The following is an 18,383-nucleotide window of genomic DNA, read 5'->3' as shown; positions in this document are numbered from 1 at the left end:
TATCGTGTTGAGCCTGGTGTTGTAAATTAGTTAAGTCATAATTATGGAATTTGAAATGTAATATAGCTGCACACATTTCAGGTAAAGTGCTTCTAAAATGCAGATTATATCGCAAAATTCACTTACCACGGAGCTTGTCTAATAGAGACTGATCCTTAATTATTTTTGTAGGAGTGGCAGGTTTGTAATTGAATAAAAAAACGATTAATTTTTCTGGTGTATACATATATAAAATCTTTATTGAACTCACAATGATGTAATTTATTTACCTATTACATGTAGTACTTAATTAATAAAATACAATAAATTAACTCCACTAAGTAACATTTAAATTGTGATTTTGATTTTCATACTTCAATTAAGTCAGTTTTGACATTTTACTTTCTTAAGACATTTGAATCTATATCTATTTTTAGTTGTAGACGACACATCTATGTGTTTACTCTTTACATATACATATAAATATTAAATACAAACTACATATAACTCTAATTGACATACATATTATATACACAATTTAAAAATAAACATATTTTTCTGTTACCATTTCAGTCGCCGTTAGAACATCATTTATATAATTTAACATACTTAACATTAAATAATTTTAATTAAGTTTTACAATAACGTTACGAAATATAATGTTTTTAAAAGAAAACATTTTACAAATTAAAAGATAGCTCTATTTAATTATACAATTTATTTCAACAACAAAAACAATTCAATGTTAATAAAAAATGACCAGCTACATACATTTTAACTACTTGGCCACTGCTGCAATTTTTATATATAAATAATACAATATACATCGAAATTAGTTTCTATTGTTCACAAACACTTTTCAAACACTGCAACACTAACAATAGTTTAATTTTTTGTCCACAGATGTCGTTAGAACTTATAATTCTTTTGACGGTATACATCACCTACCGTTCGATCTATTTCGGCACTGTTTTGGTCTGTGCTAGGTGGCTAGAGAAATAAGTCTCCGTCGTCTCAGTTTTCGTCCCCATCGCTTCCAGAATGTTGTCACGCAGTAAATTATAGCCACGATGGCAATAAGAGTTAGGGCTCTGTTGGCCAGACTTGGAGGCTCGTAAACTACCTCGGGGTGTGACCGCGAAGGTGCAGCGCCTGCGCCCCTCCAAGCTCTAGGGGCGGGCTCTGTACCCTCTACTTCTGGAGCACCTGAAAAAACACGAAATAATAATAATATGTTTTACAAAATAAATATTTTTATAATCTCAAAAACTTGAATAGATGGAAGATTTTAATATTATGTTTTCATAAGTGAGCTGATGGTTTTTACAATTGAATTTGATTGGTCGGATTTAATTTTTGCAAATGTTAAGGAATTTTAAAAGACCTATGGCTAGAAATTCGTTGATATTAAAAAAAATATTTAATGCTTTCACTATAACAAAACAATTGAAAAAACATTACAAAATAATTAAAAAGATATAACACATAAAAACATAACAACTGATAAGAAAAAGGAAATATTTGTTAAGTTGGCAATAAGGAAACGTATGTAATTTACGCTATTTAATTTTTTTTAGATTTAGCATAAAAATTGTTCTTAAAATAAAACCAATGATGTAACATCCGCATACAATAGCGCATAAACTCATATTGATTAAATACTAAGAAAAGGTCATTAATTTGAAAATAGGTCAATGCAGTTCGAGTTGAGAGAACTTGGCAGCTGTTGTATTCACAACTATGTTCGAGTTTTGGAATTTTTCCATAAAAAGAAAACGATGTACAGTTCTATATTTAAACCAAATTATCTCTGCAGTGGATTCACAACCGTAGTAATTGTGAATTTGCACATGGCAATAATTACAAATACGATATACCCAGTTTGCATTATTCCAGTCCAGCAATAAAATCCAGCGCTAGAAAGCATCATAAAACTTATATACCAACACTGGAATGTACTGTTTGTGATCCAGTATGGGTATATTTTTGTCAGGCTAACCCAGAGCTGGATTTGTTTGCTAGACTGGATTAATAGACAATGAGATATGAATATGATGCCTTACTACACGGCATGGTGTTGTAGCCACTGCAACATTGAACAATTAAGGGATCATCGATTAATCATGTGAATTTAATAACAAATGATTTTTGCATTGTTATATGACAGTTAATTCTATCTATATTATTAGTTCGATGAATCCCTCAGCTACAAACCACTACCATCAGCGCCAAAATGGTGAAAATGAAATAGACACAAAACACAACTTATTATAGCCAGTCAATTTATAGAGATCAGTACATGGACGGAATATAGTTTTACCTATGCTCCGTGGGTCTGTGGGCGCGTGTCTTGGCGCTAGTGTGCGGGCGGCGGGGGGCGCGGACACTGGTTGCGGTGGGAGTGGCGTAGGCGGGGTGCACGGCGGGACAGGGCGGGGTCCGCTGCCGTCAGCCGCCAGCACACGAGAATACAAGTGCAATCGCCCACCTTCCGCACGTTGAGGCAGTTCTGTAACAAAATATCAATTTATCAAAGCAGCTTATTATATAGTACAGCATCTTCATATAGTGGATTTTTACTTATTTTCAAGGTAAAGGCATGTATACTCGTCACCTAAAAGTATTTTACTTGTAGGTGTCAAACATCTCATTGAAAAATAGACATTATATCTCTTAATACAAGTGTTAATACGACCAAATATGACATATTCGCCTTTCTATACTAATATTATAAAGAGAGAAAAGATTTGATTGTTTATTTCTTTGCATTGCATGTACTGCAAAACTACTGAAGCGATTCGAAAAATTCTTTCACTGTTGAGAAGCTACACTATCGGGGTAACATCGTATCTTTATAAAAATATCTCACCGGATGGTATAAGGTGCACGTCACGTTTTCTCGCGGCCGCAGCGTCCCTCAATGAGGCGGGTAGGTGTCCGCCCAATGCGTACTGCAGAGCGGCAAGTAGTAGCCAATGACATGGCCGCGATGACCCGCCCTCCAGGCAAGACGAATCACCGTACACCACCACACGACCCGCCTACATACACACATACATACATAATTCTATGTCACTAGATTAACATATACACACATTATTCAAAGTTTACCATTACTAGCAAAAGTTAACTTTAAAATGTATACAAATTAAATTTCCGAAATAAAAAATCTTCTATTTGATAAAGATGCATTGTAAAAATATACCAACTTTTGCAAGTGATCGCAAACCTTTTTTTTAAATGTATATGACTAGATAAAGACATGGGTTTAAAAAAAATTAACCGGCCCAATAAGAGAGACGCTGTATTCGGAGTTTATTCAGAAACAATTGTGGGCAGTTTACTGGCTTCCTTGTACATGCTAATGGAGACGTAGAAAATAATCATCACATAAATATAAACACAAAAGAGAATAGGACCAAAATAAACCAACATTCATGATCGGGCCATCCGCAAACATACCTGTATAATGTGACCTCAGTCGATGCAAACAGGCGGTGGATCTACTTCGAGCTTCATAGAGAAGCCTAAGTTCACCAGTGAACTGGTGATGTAATGCTGAAATGACAATGATGATAATTCACCACAGAAGCGACAGTTACATGATAACACCAACACGAACCTAATAAAGAAACAAATGAACCAATCATCGACGACACAACATTGGGTTAACACGATACGATATTTATAATCTGATAAATTTAACTGCCCTGTTGGAAAGCGTTGTTTTTTTCTATTAGAAATAATATAAGACATGACATGACAGCTACATTATGACAAACATCTTGTGTCATTCTGACATTAATTATAAGGTATTGTAATTTAATTTCACAGTACCACCGGGTCAGATAAGTTTATCTGATTATAGTATTAGGTATTATGAGTTTGTTAGACTTACCTTAGGCAACTTATCCACGGTGTCATTTGTGAATTCCCGGTTGCCACTATCCGTCTGCAAGAGGCCTAATATCGGCACATCAACGGTGTTATCAACTCCCGCCCCAGCCTTCCCACCGCCTTTTTCACCTGACATTATCTGACAAAAATTAATAATTAACGTGAGTTTCCACTACCGAAACATTACTACAAAATTGACAACCCAACCCAACACCAAACTTAACAATAAAATAATCTTATGGTCTCAATTTTTAGCAGACTTCAAAAAGAAGGAGGTTCTCAATTTGATTTTTTTTATGAGTGTGACCCCGTAACTCCATCCCTGATGCTTCGATTTATAATTTTTAGACAAAAGTCAGTGCCTTCGGGTGTGTCTCATTTAATTTTTATATAATCACAGTCTACTCTACGTTCGCAACTCATGTATAACAGGAATATAGCTATCCCTGTCGTTCTCTTTGCAAAAACAGAGATAACAATACTTTAATACTTACTTGTTGTCCTTGATCGGACAACTGCGCAGTAATCAATACGCCGTGCTTCGGAAAGCTATGTATGTGAGTTCCGCTCGCGTAGTACATCGGATGACCGCCAAGTTTGAAGGCACCTTCAAATACACGATCGCCTAACGCTATCTAAAACAAATATTTTTAAATATTAAAATTATAAATATAACAATTATAAGCCTATGAATTCTTCCTGACTATGCTAAATTTGGACGAGAGCAATGCAGCCGTTCTGGAGATACCTTCCAACAAATATCCATTCATACGTTCGTATATACAAGCAGTCTATTTTTTTCATGTATAGATATAGATTAAAAAAAATTAAACATACAAAACACGCACTAACTTCACTTTGTACAAAGAGTTTGGTTGCATGGTGATTTAAATAGATAAAAAAGTTTGTGTAGAGTCAAACTAGAGACTTAAATGTATAATACGAAACAGTAAACAAAAACAGTATGTAAGTACATTGAATTTCTTTTGCAAACAATTGTATCCTGCTTGAAGGACCATAATTAAAACTTTGGTTACATTAAAAGTCAAGAGTCAATTAGCACTTACTTGATACATGCTTAAGAGGTCATTTAACGCGGGAACATTTGCACCGCCTGTTTCTGGAATCCACCTGGAAAAAACAATTTACAATCAAAATATATAGAATTAAATAATTACACAAAACTTAAGAAAAGAAAAAAGAAGACGGGCATGAAGTGGAAGCAAATTTTCGTTTCGTCTGATCGATATGCGTGTTAGAGATCTAATTTTACTACTCTTTCCCTTCCCATCCATTTGTTACAAGAAAAGTGAGTAAGGGGAAGTTGGTTTGACGGAAAAGCGACCTGTATAGGAAAGGGAAATATTCTTTTTCTGTGGGACGCCTCTACAATTGCGGATATTTATTAGCTTCGCTATATCGGCGGATTCCTTTATCTACTTGTTTGACACACTAAAAACTGTAGTTTTTATAATTTAACATACCATTGCCGCGTATTTTCATCGTAGAATTTAACGTGTCGTAGCAATGAAGCATTGTACCAATCAGCGAAGACAAGCAGTGATAAACCAGAGTCAACTGCTTTTTTCAATGCAGCCATTTCTTCGGGAAAATATTCGTCTTCGGGATCGACTAGAAGTAGTGCGCCGTACAGTGATGTGTCGATACAAGTCAATGGAGTACCTGAATAATAATAATATTTAATACTAGAAAAAGAGCTAAATATATAGAAATCGAATATTTGTTCTACGTCATCATCTGTTCATATACGTCCCAAAGGAGTGGCTCGAAGCCTTACCCTAAGTCACAAATAGATTCAGATTAAATTACATAAAATATGCTTAAAAAGGTTTTTTTAAATAATTTATTTTAGAACAGTAGTTTTCAGATATTGCTCTTAAGTTCGGATGAACTTGAGCCGCTAAGATAATTTAAAACCACTATAACTTTAAAGATTATCGTCTACAATATATTCTTTAAGATATAGCGAAGTATCTGAGTCATTTCTATATAGCGACATCTTTTTAACAATAACAGAGGGCGCTAATGAGCTTCTGTAGTTTAATTTCAGTTATACCCATTGGTCTGATAAGTTTTCTAAGTCGTATATAAATTACGAGCTGTCGCTCGCGACTCCGTCCGTACGGAATTAAAAAAATCTTAATTAGTAGCCTACGTGTTCTACATATATGCCAAATTTTAGCGGGATCCGTTCAGTCGTTCTTGAGATACCTTTAAACATCCATCCATCCATCTAAACATTCGAATTTATAATATTAGTAAGATGTGTTTCTTATTTGTTTCGTTTACAATGATAAATCTTACCCATAACTTCTAGATAGAATCCATGTTCTCGTAGCCTGCGGTACATATCTCTGAAATTAGTATGCACGTGGTCTGCATGCCAGTCGAGAGGATCATGTTTAGCACGAAGGTCATCCCGCGGGAAATAACCGCCAGGGTACCGTAAACTATGGAACTGGTCCCATAGGAGACGACGAGATCTCACGGGAACGGGGATTATACGGGCCCTGAAAATAAAAAAGTCAAGACAAAAAAATTAGAACTTCGTTTTTGAAATCTATTAAATGGAGATTGAATATTGGAAGATTTATTTAATTATTAACAGTTATTTTGAATTATTTTTACCATTTTCTCTCGTACGACAGACGTTACTGTTGCGTGATTTTTTTTTATTTATAATTATTCTTTAACCAAAAAAAAACAGTTTACCTGATTGGTAACATAAGTGTTGTGTTTATCATTGTTCGTTCTTTGGTTTCATCATGACTCTCTATTGTTATATTCACGTGACCCTGAAATGTAAGAATATTTAGAGAATTCTTTAAAAATAACAAATGTTATATTAAATAATACATAATATCAAGTTGTCTTAAATGTTTTAGGCATTAATGAATCAAATCAACCGAAGAAATAAAGCATCACAGAGTAAGACATTATGTCAATCTTACTAATATTATAAATGCGAATGTTTAGATCTATGGATGGATGGATGCATGTTTGTGTGAAGGTATCTTCAGAACGGCTGAACGGATCTCGATGAAATTTGGTATACATATAGAACATTGTCTGGAAGAACACATAAGCTATTATTTTTTTTTAAATTCCGCGCAGATGTAATCGCGGGCGATAGCTAAATGTTTTCTCGTCACTTTTATCTATTAAACTAGCAGTCGCTGACGATTCTGTCCGGGCAGAATTAAAAAAAAAATTAATAACTAGACTATCTTATACATGTGTGCCAAATTTAATCAAAATCCGTTGAGTTGTTGTGAAGTTATCTTCAAAGAAACATGCATCCATCCATTTAAACATTCACATTTATAATATTCGTTAGATAGATTAAGTAATTTCTATCAAATTATACTTACTTCAACGACTCCATCGAAGTCAGCGCCCTCTTGTAGCACAGTGAAGCTGAGAGCAAGCCAGCCGGACCAGGGCCATAATATGGGGCTGTAGTCTGCTGACACTGATAGTAACCCCCCATGCGGTAAATGAGGGTGCCATGTCACCTCTTTCTATAAACATAATTGTAATAAGTATAAATTAAAAAAAGCTTTTTAAAATTACTTTAAATTTTTTAATTTTTTGTGTGAAATTTCACAGAAGCTCTTGCCTAGTCTGCAGAGAACTTTGTATACAAAGTGTTTTTGTCTATTTAGCATAAAGAGCAAAGGGCAGATTTTCTCCCCATTGAACAATTTTTAAATCCAGTATGACCTTGTAGATCAGAGAGAGATTTATATAGAATTTTCCCAATTTCGTTAAAAGCAATTTATTTATAATGTTCGCAGTTTCTTACCACATCACCGGCGACCCCTAGTCCATTAACTACGGTGACATTAGCGATGGTCGGTTGTGCGCTGTAGTACAGAGGTTGTGTGCAGTACGGCCACATGTACGTGCATTCTGTTAGATCCATGTAAGGCGGACTGAGACTCGCCTGTGGCGTGTACTCGCGTAGGAACTATGTAAATAAAAGAAATAGGGGAAAATTACTACAATCTTAAGAAATAATATATTAATGCAACAGGCTACCGCTTTTTTACGTTTCATTGTATCATATATTATTATCCCTTTCATTCTCTTTATTAGAATTGAGATAACAATATGTATTAACTCAAATGTTCCTGCAATTGAAACGCATGGGACTGAAGCATAAAAACCTTAAACAGTTTTTCAATTACATTCAAGCTTAAACATAACATGTCAATCCTTGAAATCTGGTGTATAGGCTTCCGAAAAAGCGATCTTGACAAATACATACATGTTAATAATAAATAAAGGTAAGTTTGGTAATACATACGCTTATAACCACGTTGAAAAATGAATAACCGGCTGTCAAAGGGTTAAACACGTGTTTAAATGAAACAGTTCCTAACTGTAATTTTTAAAGCAATACGAATTATTTATCAAAACTTATTATATTCACCTGGTAAGCACTAATGAGATCAAGTTTCCCGTGTCCCTGTTCAAACATATTGTACCCGGGAAGACGACGCGCAGTGACACAGAGCGCCTGTTTGACGGCTGCTGGTGTCACGTGCTGACGTGGCACGCCGCTTGCTAACAACGCAATCGCTCCAGCAACCACTGGTGACGCAACTGACGTACCTATTGTCACAATAAGTCATGGTAAGTGTGTTGTTAATTTAGTTGTTAAGCCGTAGCTGAAGCCTTCTCAATTTTTCCTTATTCCATTTTTTTACAAGACAGGTGGGAAACAGAATGAAATATTACTAATACTAATAAACGCGAATTTTTGGACGTATGGATGGATGTTTGTTAGAAGAAATATCAAGAACGAGAGCATGGACCATGCTAAAATTTGGCATGGATAACTACATGGTTACTATAACTCGGACACAGTCACGGGCGACAGGTAATATTGCCATTAATGTATAATATTTACAATGTTACATACCACTGAGAGATTTACAGCCGCCAGTGACGCTGGAGCCGCGGACGCCGCTGCCGTATGTCACAATATCGGGCTTCATGCGACCATAGCCCTAGAACATTCACAAATACATTGATTAAATCATTGATTCACGTAATTGGCACGTTTACGACTGAAATTGATTACATTTTCTTTGCTTAAAATAGCTTGCAACCTAATTAATAAATAAAAATACATATAGAATAGTTGTTTAGTAGTTTAACTGCTTTACTGACGCTAAGAAAACTAACAGAATAAGATAAAACAGAAATTAGGTTCCAAGAACTTACATTAGGCAGTTCCCAGGTAGTCATTCCCCTAGAGGAGAATTTGGCGATACGATCATCGAACCCAATGCCACCCACACCGATGACATCCATCTGATCAGCTGGATTATTGAGAGTACCATATAAGGGACCATCATTTCCTATAGCTGATACCATTATAACCTAGAATTATGTACATTTGTTTAAAAATATTACATAAACATACATATATCTGCAAAGAAAATATGTGTGAAGTCAACAAACTCATAATGGGCCAGTATTGTTGACTATCTCTAGTCACCCCTTTAGTCTATGCCTTTATAAGGGTTCAAATCCTACCATGTACTAATATGTTTTTCAATTTTCAATTTACATATGTACATTTATCTGACGTTCTTATGGTGAAGATACACAACTGCACATGTCTGAGAAGAGGTTCAAAGATATGTATGAAGTCAGTCGCTCTGGGCCTGTGTGGTTGACTACGGCCTAGTCACACCTAACTTAGGGTAGACTCCGAGCCTCTTAGTGGGGACGTATAGTGAGTTGATGATGAGCTGATTACAACAAAGCAATCAGTAATCATGACATGTCATGTAAATTTGTTTTAAATATTCAATAGAATAAACCTCATAAATTAATGGAGTTTAAACTAGTAATAAATATTTAGAAATTTAGGTTAAGCTCTAAGTTTTGTCTTTTAATTATGTTCATACCTTATTAGCACTTAGCTCCCACACTTTATCAACAAAGGGATGGTCCATAAAATCTGGTCCACCAATACTTAAATTAAGTACGTCAATTTTTCTCATAATAGCATAATTGAAAGCGTCTAAAAACCACGACGTATATGAAACCTGGAATTTAACAATCATGTCCATTTAAAAACGGCAAAACAAAAAAAAATATGTTCCTTCCTAAATAATGATTTTAAGACAGTGAATATCAATCACATAAATAATCTTTCTAATATTACAAATGCGAATGTTTAGATGGATGGATGTTTTTGTTTGAAGGTATCTCCGGAACGATTAAACCAATCTTGATGAAATTTTGTAGACATAGAACATAGTAAGAACACATAGGTAATTAAGATTTTTTTTTAATTTGGGAGACGACAGCTAGTATAGAATAAATTGATATAGTTATTAAGTTTAAAATTACCTGATTATCAGTAAAAACTCTAAATATATGTAGATCAGCGTCAGGAGCGAAGCCGAGACAGTCAGCTCGAGAAGCTATAACTCCTGCCACAAAAGTTCCATGACCCAATGCATCATCCAACGTATTCTCCCCTGTCCAATCAGTACGCTCTCTTACACGACCAAAGTGCGGGTGATGACGTGCTAGGCCAGTATCGAAAACTGCCACTCTTATACCTTCACCTAGACATGATACATGGAAAGAGATGCATAAATTAAAAAAAATATATAAATTAGACTAATCCTGACATTATGAAGAAAACATCTTAACACATTTACTGCTGTCACGATTTAAAAGTCTAAAGTGAACGTACGCAGCGAGGTACTGGCATTGATCGTATTAATTTTCAAAATCAGTAGACTTTTTAGTTTACAGGAGATTACAGTAGAATAAATCTTATATATAAAATTATCGTATTACAATTTTCGTTCCCATACTCCTCCGAAATGGCTTGACCGATTCTCATGAAATTTTGTGAGCATCATGAGTAGGTCTGAGAATCGGCCAACATCTATTTTTAATCCCGCGCGAACGGAGTCGCGCGCGACAGCTGGTGGATAGATAAATCTAAGGCACCTTTGTAGAAGGTGGTTTTATGAAATGATAAAGAAGAAACAAAAAGACTTTACTGTTGGTAATAATATAAAGAAGTTACGTAATGAAGTGGCACAATGATCTCATTGTTATTTACGATATATAACGATGTTACCACACCACAGATTGTGGGAATGTTTCTCAACTCAACTGACACTATCTGTTACATAAATGGGTCAATCACAAAACGTATACAAAAATGAACTTTATTACTTTCATATTCATAAAATAATATCTAGTTATAAGAAATTTTGTTTTAAAATTATTAATTTCTAGATAGATGGTGTTGTATATGTTTAGAGAATGCTGTTTAATTATGATTGCATTACAAAAATAATCAATTTTACTGCCAAAAATCCCATTAGAGCACATAATACTATCTCTATGCTTTTTATGAACATAAGAGAGATGACAATATATGTTCATACATTAGTTTCTACAAAGGAATTCAATGGCCAACTAACCTGTAACACCCAACGACCACAGTAGATCTGCCTTTAATACTGATGTAATTTGTCTTGGAACTGTTCTTAGTAGCTTCCTTGATGAATATCCTTCATTCTATCACAAAGAGAATTAGTTGAATTATGAAGTCAAGCAGATCAATATGCTATTCGATATTTTATTTCACATTTATAAACTACAAATACTTGACTTTTCCAAACAAAATTGTTTGATTCAATGTTAAAACAATATTTTTTTTTTATAAAACCTATTCTTTTGTTTCTACATATGTTAAAAATAATACTAAATTAAATTCAGAAACACTACATGGTTGAGAACAAAAATACTAAATTACCTCTCTCGGTTTTCTAATAGAATGTAATGCTCTCCGACGATGATTCCGCCATCCCGTGTATAAACACCCATTGGGACCACAATTTGTATCCTGTTGCAAATTAGAAATAAATCAAAATGGTTTGAATATTACTGGCCAACAACCATAAGGCTTTGTCAACATGATAAGAAGCTCAAGACTAAAAAGTGTATGACAGTCCGACCACTCATTGAAAAGAGTTAGATCTTGTAACAGATGAAATGTAACTATTTTCTTTGGATGGGATGATTTGTGACCAAATTACTACAAAATTGTAGCAGGACTTATAAATCGCTCACCTCCTGTACATATTTGATGGTACGTTGAACTATCCTCTGTGCTGTAACACGACGGATAGCAGGATGGTCTTTTAATGCATCAAGTGCTGCTCGACCACCTTCATTCATTACAATCACATCGAAATCGCTCGGATAATCTTTAGCAGGATTTTCACGTTGAACTATAGTCCAATTCGATACCTGAAATGAAAGGACCACAATACCTTATGATAATATTTACTTTGATTACTGGTTTGGGAATAAAATTAGTTAATTTTACTGTTTTTCGATACAGCGTTTCTAAACAGTGATAGAAATTTCTTAAACTATATACATTTTAGATTTTTTTTACGTATTTTGAATTATATATGATTGTTGTGTACATACATTTTAAGTAAAAAACAAAATTATTCTTTGTATTGTCAAATTATTACATATTATATTATTTTCCAACTATTCTAAAACAATTGTCATGATTATTATGCAGTAATTCATGGTCATTCAGCTTGTGTGTAATTTTTGGTGTGTTTAATTTTATGACCCTCCTTATCTGATAAGTCGGTAATTGACCCTTTTGATATAGAAAGACTTTTAACTCTGTTTAGACATGTGGTGTATTAATGAATTTCATCATTGTTACAAACTTTATACAAGTTACCAAATTATTTCAACATTTATTTCAACAGCATTTTTGCTGAGTAACATTCTTGTGTGTTATCTTTTAGGAAATGTTTCAACTTTAGAAAAAACCATACAGACAAATTTAGAACCTCCTCCTAAGTTAAAGTCTGTTAAAAGTTACAAAAGAAAACAATGTAGGAAATGGGCTATAGCTGCATACATATTTTGAATTACCCACAACAAACATCAAAATAGAGAGATCTCAAAATAGATGTCATGATCTCAATTTTATGGCCAGCAATCATGAATAATAATCAAAACGTTGGATAGCAACCCGTCTACTTATAGTAAATACTTCACAACTTTTGATTCTACTGGATTTCTTAATTTTGACAAATATAGCACTATTATCAATAATAAATAATAAAGTACATCTTTCGGAAAAAAAATCTTATTTTTAAATAACCCAACTTACACCGGCGTTGTTCAGTGCAGCAGTCACATAATTTTCTCTCGCTCTTCGAAGGAAATATCCTCTAAATGTAATTATATGTTCACTTCCGACAACATCAGTACTAAATTCATATTCTACACGTTCAGAACTTGTCGCATTACATAAAACGGGGTCCGTTACTTCAGCAGAAAAAACTGTCGTAATTCTGAGACATACTAAAAAGAACAGTAAATAGGTCCCCATGTTTTGTGACTGTATTATCAATTAAACCATTGCTTCTTATATTCAGTAATTACATTGATATGATTTTTAACGGTAACGAATTTCTATTAATTAAATGCATTTTGAATCATTGCAATCGTAACGTTAATAATAAAATCATCAAATGCCGTATTTTTCAATAGAACTATACAGCAAACATTACAGTAGCACAAAGTTCTTGTGTACATAAAATCTGCCAAAGTGACAGTGACAGATAAATGAAGAATTGTCAAACTATCCGATCCGTCAGAGGGTTTTTTTTTAATTTTATGACCTGGTAACATAGACCTTTAGGTCATATCTTTTTTGGAAAATGTTCATTACTTTGGATTTCCGTCATAGGGTTCCATGACCAGACCAAAGAATAAATAAAATGTACTAGGCTGTACTTCCGAAAGTATCTTACAAATAGTATAACAATGTTAATTGACAGCCTCATATTTTAACCACTGAGGATACGGCAGTTGCGTGCCTTGTTATTTCCATTTTATTAATTTCAAAGTTCCAGAAAAATAGTACGCATTATGTTGTGATATGTTTTGCTCACAGGTAACCTTTTCAACTTATAGACCCCTTTTTTTCAGAGGGGAATGCTTTATGCATAACTTATAGACCCCCTGCCAATATAAAAAAAATGCGATAAGATTCTTGTGACATCGCCCGGTGAGGGAGACGTTGCTATCATGGTTAGTTCTAATTATAATTATTATTCTGCCGTTATTCATACGGGGGCTTCACTACCATCGCTGTTAAATCTGTCAGAAAATGTATAAAACCTTCTTACCACACAAAAAATGACGTAAATGGGACGTTCATACATATGTCAACGTAATTTGTCAGAGGGTTAAAGGGATGACGGGAAATAAACATTGTATTTCCTATGCCTTCACAGTTTTCACAATTAATTAACAAAAATTAAAATTTTAGTAATATTTTACACATAATGGCTTTTGATCTTGCAGAAAGGTTTCCCAAGGTAACAAAATATTACGCACTCCTTGATCCTGGACAATACCAATGTATTTTCGATAGAAAACAAAAAGAAAGCGTAGCACCATTCCTTTCAAAATCCCCTCGTGTTTGTCAAAAAGGTAATAAGATCTGGACACATGCTGCATACAGCCCTAAGAGCGACCGGCACATTCCAAATTGTACGTCAATTCGTTCAACAGTTCCACGATTTAAATACGAAGCAATCACAAATGATGCATTGGATGAAATTATTTGTCAATGTGATAAAAATATATGTGAATGCTTACCAAAAAACGAAGAACCCGAGTTGAAAACTGAAGACCCTGACCGTCCGCGTATATTTATAGGACCTTATCCCAGGGCAATGAGTGATAGTGGGTTATCGGTACCATGTAGAAGAGATCGTGGATTTCAATTTTTTCCTGATGGTAGAAAGAAACGTGTCCTTGAAGGCTTTAAGGCTGGTCCCCCACTGTATGATGCTGTAGTACGTGAATTTACTACTTTTTACCGTGGATGCAAATGGAGCCACTGGACAGCGCGGAGATCTACCAAAACTGTACACGATGGTCCAGGTCCAGCAGATTATACCATAGAACATGGACCTACTGAAACAGAAAAGTGTGCGGAAAAGATCCGTGCAGAGAAAAGAAGAAAATCGAAACAGTACAGGTACATTGAAATGGTTCAACAAAAGAATATAAGAGAAAATCTACCTGGCCCAGCTAGTTACAGTCCAAAACCACCTAAAGGAACGGAATTGAAGTTCTTAGGTTCGAAAGCTGAGAGATTTCAAATTTCTAAATACGAAGTAATTCCTGGACCTAATGCTTATACAATTAAACGTACATTTGATTTACCAGAGCCACCAGACACTTATTGTCATGCAAAATTGCCTCCCATAGCTCCTTTTGGATTTAAAGCGCCAAGGTTTAAACGAACCACGCATCAGGCGCCTGGACCAGCTGACTATGAAACTACTCGCAAGATTTGTAACATTATGATCTGTTCAAAAGCACCTTTTGGGTCATTTACAAAACGGTTTACTGAAACAAAAATCCTCGATGAAATTGCTGAGGAAGAAAATGAAATTAAGGAAGAAGAACAACATGAAAAATGTATCAAGTCAAGTTGGATGTTCAAGTCTAACGCCAAGAGAATGACACCTCTGGAGAAGAACTTCTGTGCTCCCAGTCCCGCAGATCTACCTATGAAGATGAATGACACAAAAAGATCTTTGCCGTTGCAAAAAACAGCACCTTTTTATACATCTACCGAACGTTTTCAGCCTTGGTACAACTTCATACCAATACAAAATTTGGATGAAACTCCTGGGCCTGCACAATATAGGCTTGATAAGCCGTCGTGTACACCCGCTGTAGTGCGGGGACCCTTATATAGGTCTAAACGTTTTGATTATTCAATTTCCAATACACCCGCATGTAATAATTATAATATTGGAGGTGGAGTCGAGACAGTATTACACACAAGCAGTGTAAGGGTTAAAGATAATATTAGGAAAAGACGTGGATTCAGTTGGAAAGCATTGAAACAAAAGAGTAAATTAAGTGATAAAGAAAGAGAATCGCTGTTATTAAATAATTGCATTGCTTTGCTGAATGTTGACCTCTTTAGTGATAAAATTTCTAATACGGGTAAAAATCAGTCTACAGCTCCCGATAAAAAAGACAAATTGTTACAGTGCTTTTTGTATCGCCATCCTGTACCTAATTATTTTTAGGTTTATATGAAAATCGAAATACGACTAGAGAAAATGGTACTGAAACTGTTTTAGCTACGATTGTACCTTATTGTAGCATCTGTACTTGCCTTACACCAAATAAAGCTTGATAAATACTTTAAAAAAAGTAGTAATACATCTTACCAGGGCATGCATCTGGGCTTAATTCTTAAGTTAACAGATTTATTTCGTGTTATTGGACAGGACAACAGTTAATTTTCTTTCTTGAATTAGCAGAGGCGTTTATCTTCCTAAGTTACATTAACAAATAAAAATGTTTCGTTGTAGTCCACTGTGAAGCGTATTTATATCATCACTTTTTATGTTTTATACAAATTTCTTATAATATACAGTAACATTATAATCTGTCTTTCATTTATTAGTTAGTTGTAATACTACAGTAGTGCGGATTGTAAAATTAGTAATCACTGCAAGTTATGATAACACGTTTGGACACTTTCTTTTAAATAAACATTGTATATGTTTCCTTATATAATTTTAAACAGGATATTGTTCCATTTAACAATGGTAGGCTACAGGGTACAATGTTTTGATGAAAGTAAGTTACTTATTAGGCACGCGACACAGCGCGGCTGTTAAATGTACCGAAACGTTACAACCGGCGCCAGACAGATAATGAAGAGAAAGTTAGTAATGGCCCTTACAATATTCACACTATCTGCAGCAAAAAAAAGTCACTCAGAAGGTCACCAACATGGAGCATCATCAGGACACGAGGAACACATAGACAAGATGACTTTAGCCCAACCACCAATATCAGCGGGAACATCGCGAAGAGATTTGACTGTAAAGAATTTTGAAAGCAACATCTTAACTGAAGATCAATACTTTCAAAAGATCAATTTATTAGATGATAGAGTGGACAATCTTAACTCATTAGTGCAGAATCAAACGAATACGATAATAGAGTATCTGATGGAAATATTGAAACTGGTTCAACTGTCGCCCGTACATGTCATGGAGAATGCGATACAATCATTGAAAAACGATTTGGACAAAGTCAAATATCTACTCACACACCATCATCATTCCAGCAATCATTCACTGCGACGAGGTATTTTACATATTATTTCCTAACTTTAATGCTTTAAGTATGCATTTAACGTTTATGTATTGTCATTCCTGATTTTTATAATTTTATTATTTAGTCTCATTTGTAGATGAAGGATATTATTTGCTTTACTTTTCTGTTCATTGTGTCTGTAATTAGAAACTATCTTACCATATAATAATAAGCGAGGCATGAGAATAATAAAACAATAAGATAAAAAAGAGACAATAACGAAAGAAAATTGCTAAGTAATTATATATAATAATATAAAAAATATTGTAAGTAAGCTTAGTAATCGTGCGATCGCAGTGCCCAAATAAATAGCTTTTGCCCGCAACATCATTTGCTCAGAATTATAAAACTTGAAAAGTATCTCATGGGCTGTTCGAGACATTGTTTATATTGCCAAATTGCAATAAGATGTGTCGAAGTTATTGAAGAAATATGTGAAACAAATGTATCCCGCGGGAGCCGTACACATTTACGGGACTATAGGTCAAATCTCCTTGGGTAGACTCTGAACCCCTCACTTTGATCTTGAAATGACCTGACTATGGGCTTATATGTTCTTCTAGAATGTATTCTATATCTGTGTCGAATTACAGTGAGATAAGTTTAGCTTATTTTGGAGATACGTAATAACAACCCATCCATCAATTTGATGTCTCCAGGCTGGTTTTGGAGTCACCTTGACCGCACGCTGATCGTCATCACACAGAGCCATAATAAATCAACGTCTAGGAAGCGACCACACCAAACAATAGCCTAAAATTTCGCTTTTATAATATTAAAACGTAATAGAAACGTCATGAGCATACTGCTTTTTGCTTATTCTCTTTGCGCCTTCAACATATTATTAGATGTGATCGTTAAAAATCTGCTCCATCAAATAAAACTTGACGAAGTTCATCAATCGAGAGGTAAGCCTCTAAGTCATTGTCGTAAACGCTAGCCGAAACCCAAGCGTATGAATCTGCCATGACATTTTATTTGTTTCGGTCAGTTCCGTTTAGCAGACAACTTTTACATTTCTTTTCGCAGATGTGTCCTAAATTGTAAAAGCAAAAACAAAATCTTTAGAACTTTCTACGATAATGTAATTAAATTTTCTTTACATTTTGTGTTCAGTTGGTGGTGTCTTTGTGTAAACTGATTTTTGAAATACCTCTGCACATATTGTACGAGTCGACACGCGCGAGGAAGTCGACAATTTACATTGTAGACGTCTTTATTGTAAACAATAAGATATATTTTGAAAATACGAC

The 18,383-nt window shown here is 34.6% G+C and overlaps 2 protein-coding genes across 4 annotated transcripts; one reads left to right on the top strand and one right to left on the bottom strand.

Moving 5' to 3' along the window:
- Positions 1-744: 744 nt before the first annotated feature.
- On the bottom strand, positions 745-13,522 carry S1P (membrane-bound transcription factor site-1 protease). 3 transcript variants are annotated; one of them, XM_013306898.1, is made up of 20 exons: positions 13,094-13,522; positions 12,019-12,198; positions 11,702-11,791; positions 11,367-11,463; positions 10,270-10,490; positions 9,822-9,962; positions 9,130-9,288; positions 8,825-8,912; positions 8,333-8,514; positions 7,703-7,867; positions 7,269-7,418; positions 6,610-6,692; positions 6,202-6,407; positions 5,361-5,559; positions 4,944-5,007; positions 4,371-4,511; positions 3,878-4,015; positions 2,849-3,020; positions 2,300-2,488; positions 745-1,185 (listed from the first exon to the last, which is right to left on the bottom strand). In XM_013306898.1, exons 1-20 carry the CDS (start codon positions 13,313-13,315, stop codon positions 962-964), a joined length of 3,111 nt encoding a protein of 1,036 aa, XP_013162352.1. In that variant the 5' UTR covers positions 13,316-13,522; the 3' UTR covers positions 745-961. The 3 variants fall into 3 exon arrangements, with proteins under 3 accessions (XP_013162352.1, XP_013162354.1, XP_013162353.1); XM_013306900.1 differs by lacking the exons at positions 745-1,185; positions 2,300-2,488 and adding an exon at positions 3,442-3,537 and having other exon boundaries at positions 2,954-3,020; XM_013306899.1 differs by lacking the exons at positions 745-1,185; positions 2,300-2,488; positions 2,849-3,020 and adding an exon at positions 3,208-3,537.
- A 641-nt stretch (positions 13,523-14,163) lies between these two features.
- LOC106113659 (uncharacterized) lies at positions 14,164-16,371 on the top strand. Its single transcript, XM_013306510.1, has one exon. The coding sequence runs from the start codon at positions 14,277-14,279 to the stop codon at positions 16,044-16,046; it is 1,770 nt and encodes a 589-aa protein (XP_013161964.1). The 5' UTR covers positions 14,164-14,276; the 3' UTR covers positions 16,047-16,371.
- The last annotated feature ends 2,012 nt before the right edge of the window (positions 16,372-18,383 follow it).

The sequence above is a fragment of the Papilio xuthus genome, unplaced genomic scaffold (assembly GCF_000836235.2).
Source record: "Papilio xuthus unplaced genomic scaffold, Pxut_1.1 DF828177.1, whole genome shotgun sequence".
NCBI classification, from domain to species: domain Eukaryota; kingdom Metazoa; phylum Arthropoda; class Insecta; order Lepidoptera; family Papilionidae; genus Papilio; species Papilio xuthus.
The sequence above is the reverse complement of the archived record's forward strand: the minus strand, read 5'-3'. Positions and strand labels throughout refer to the sequence as shown.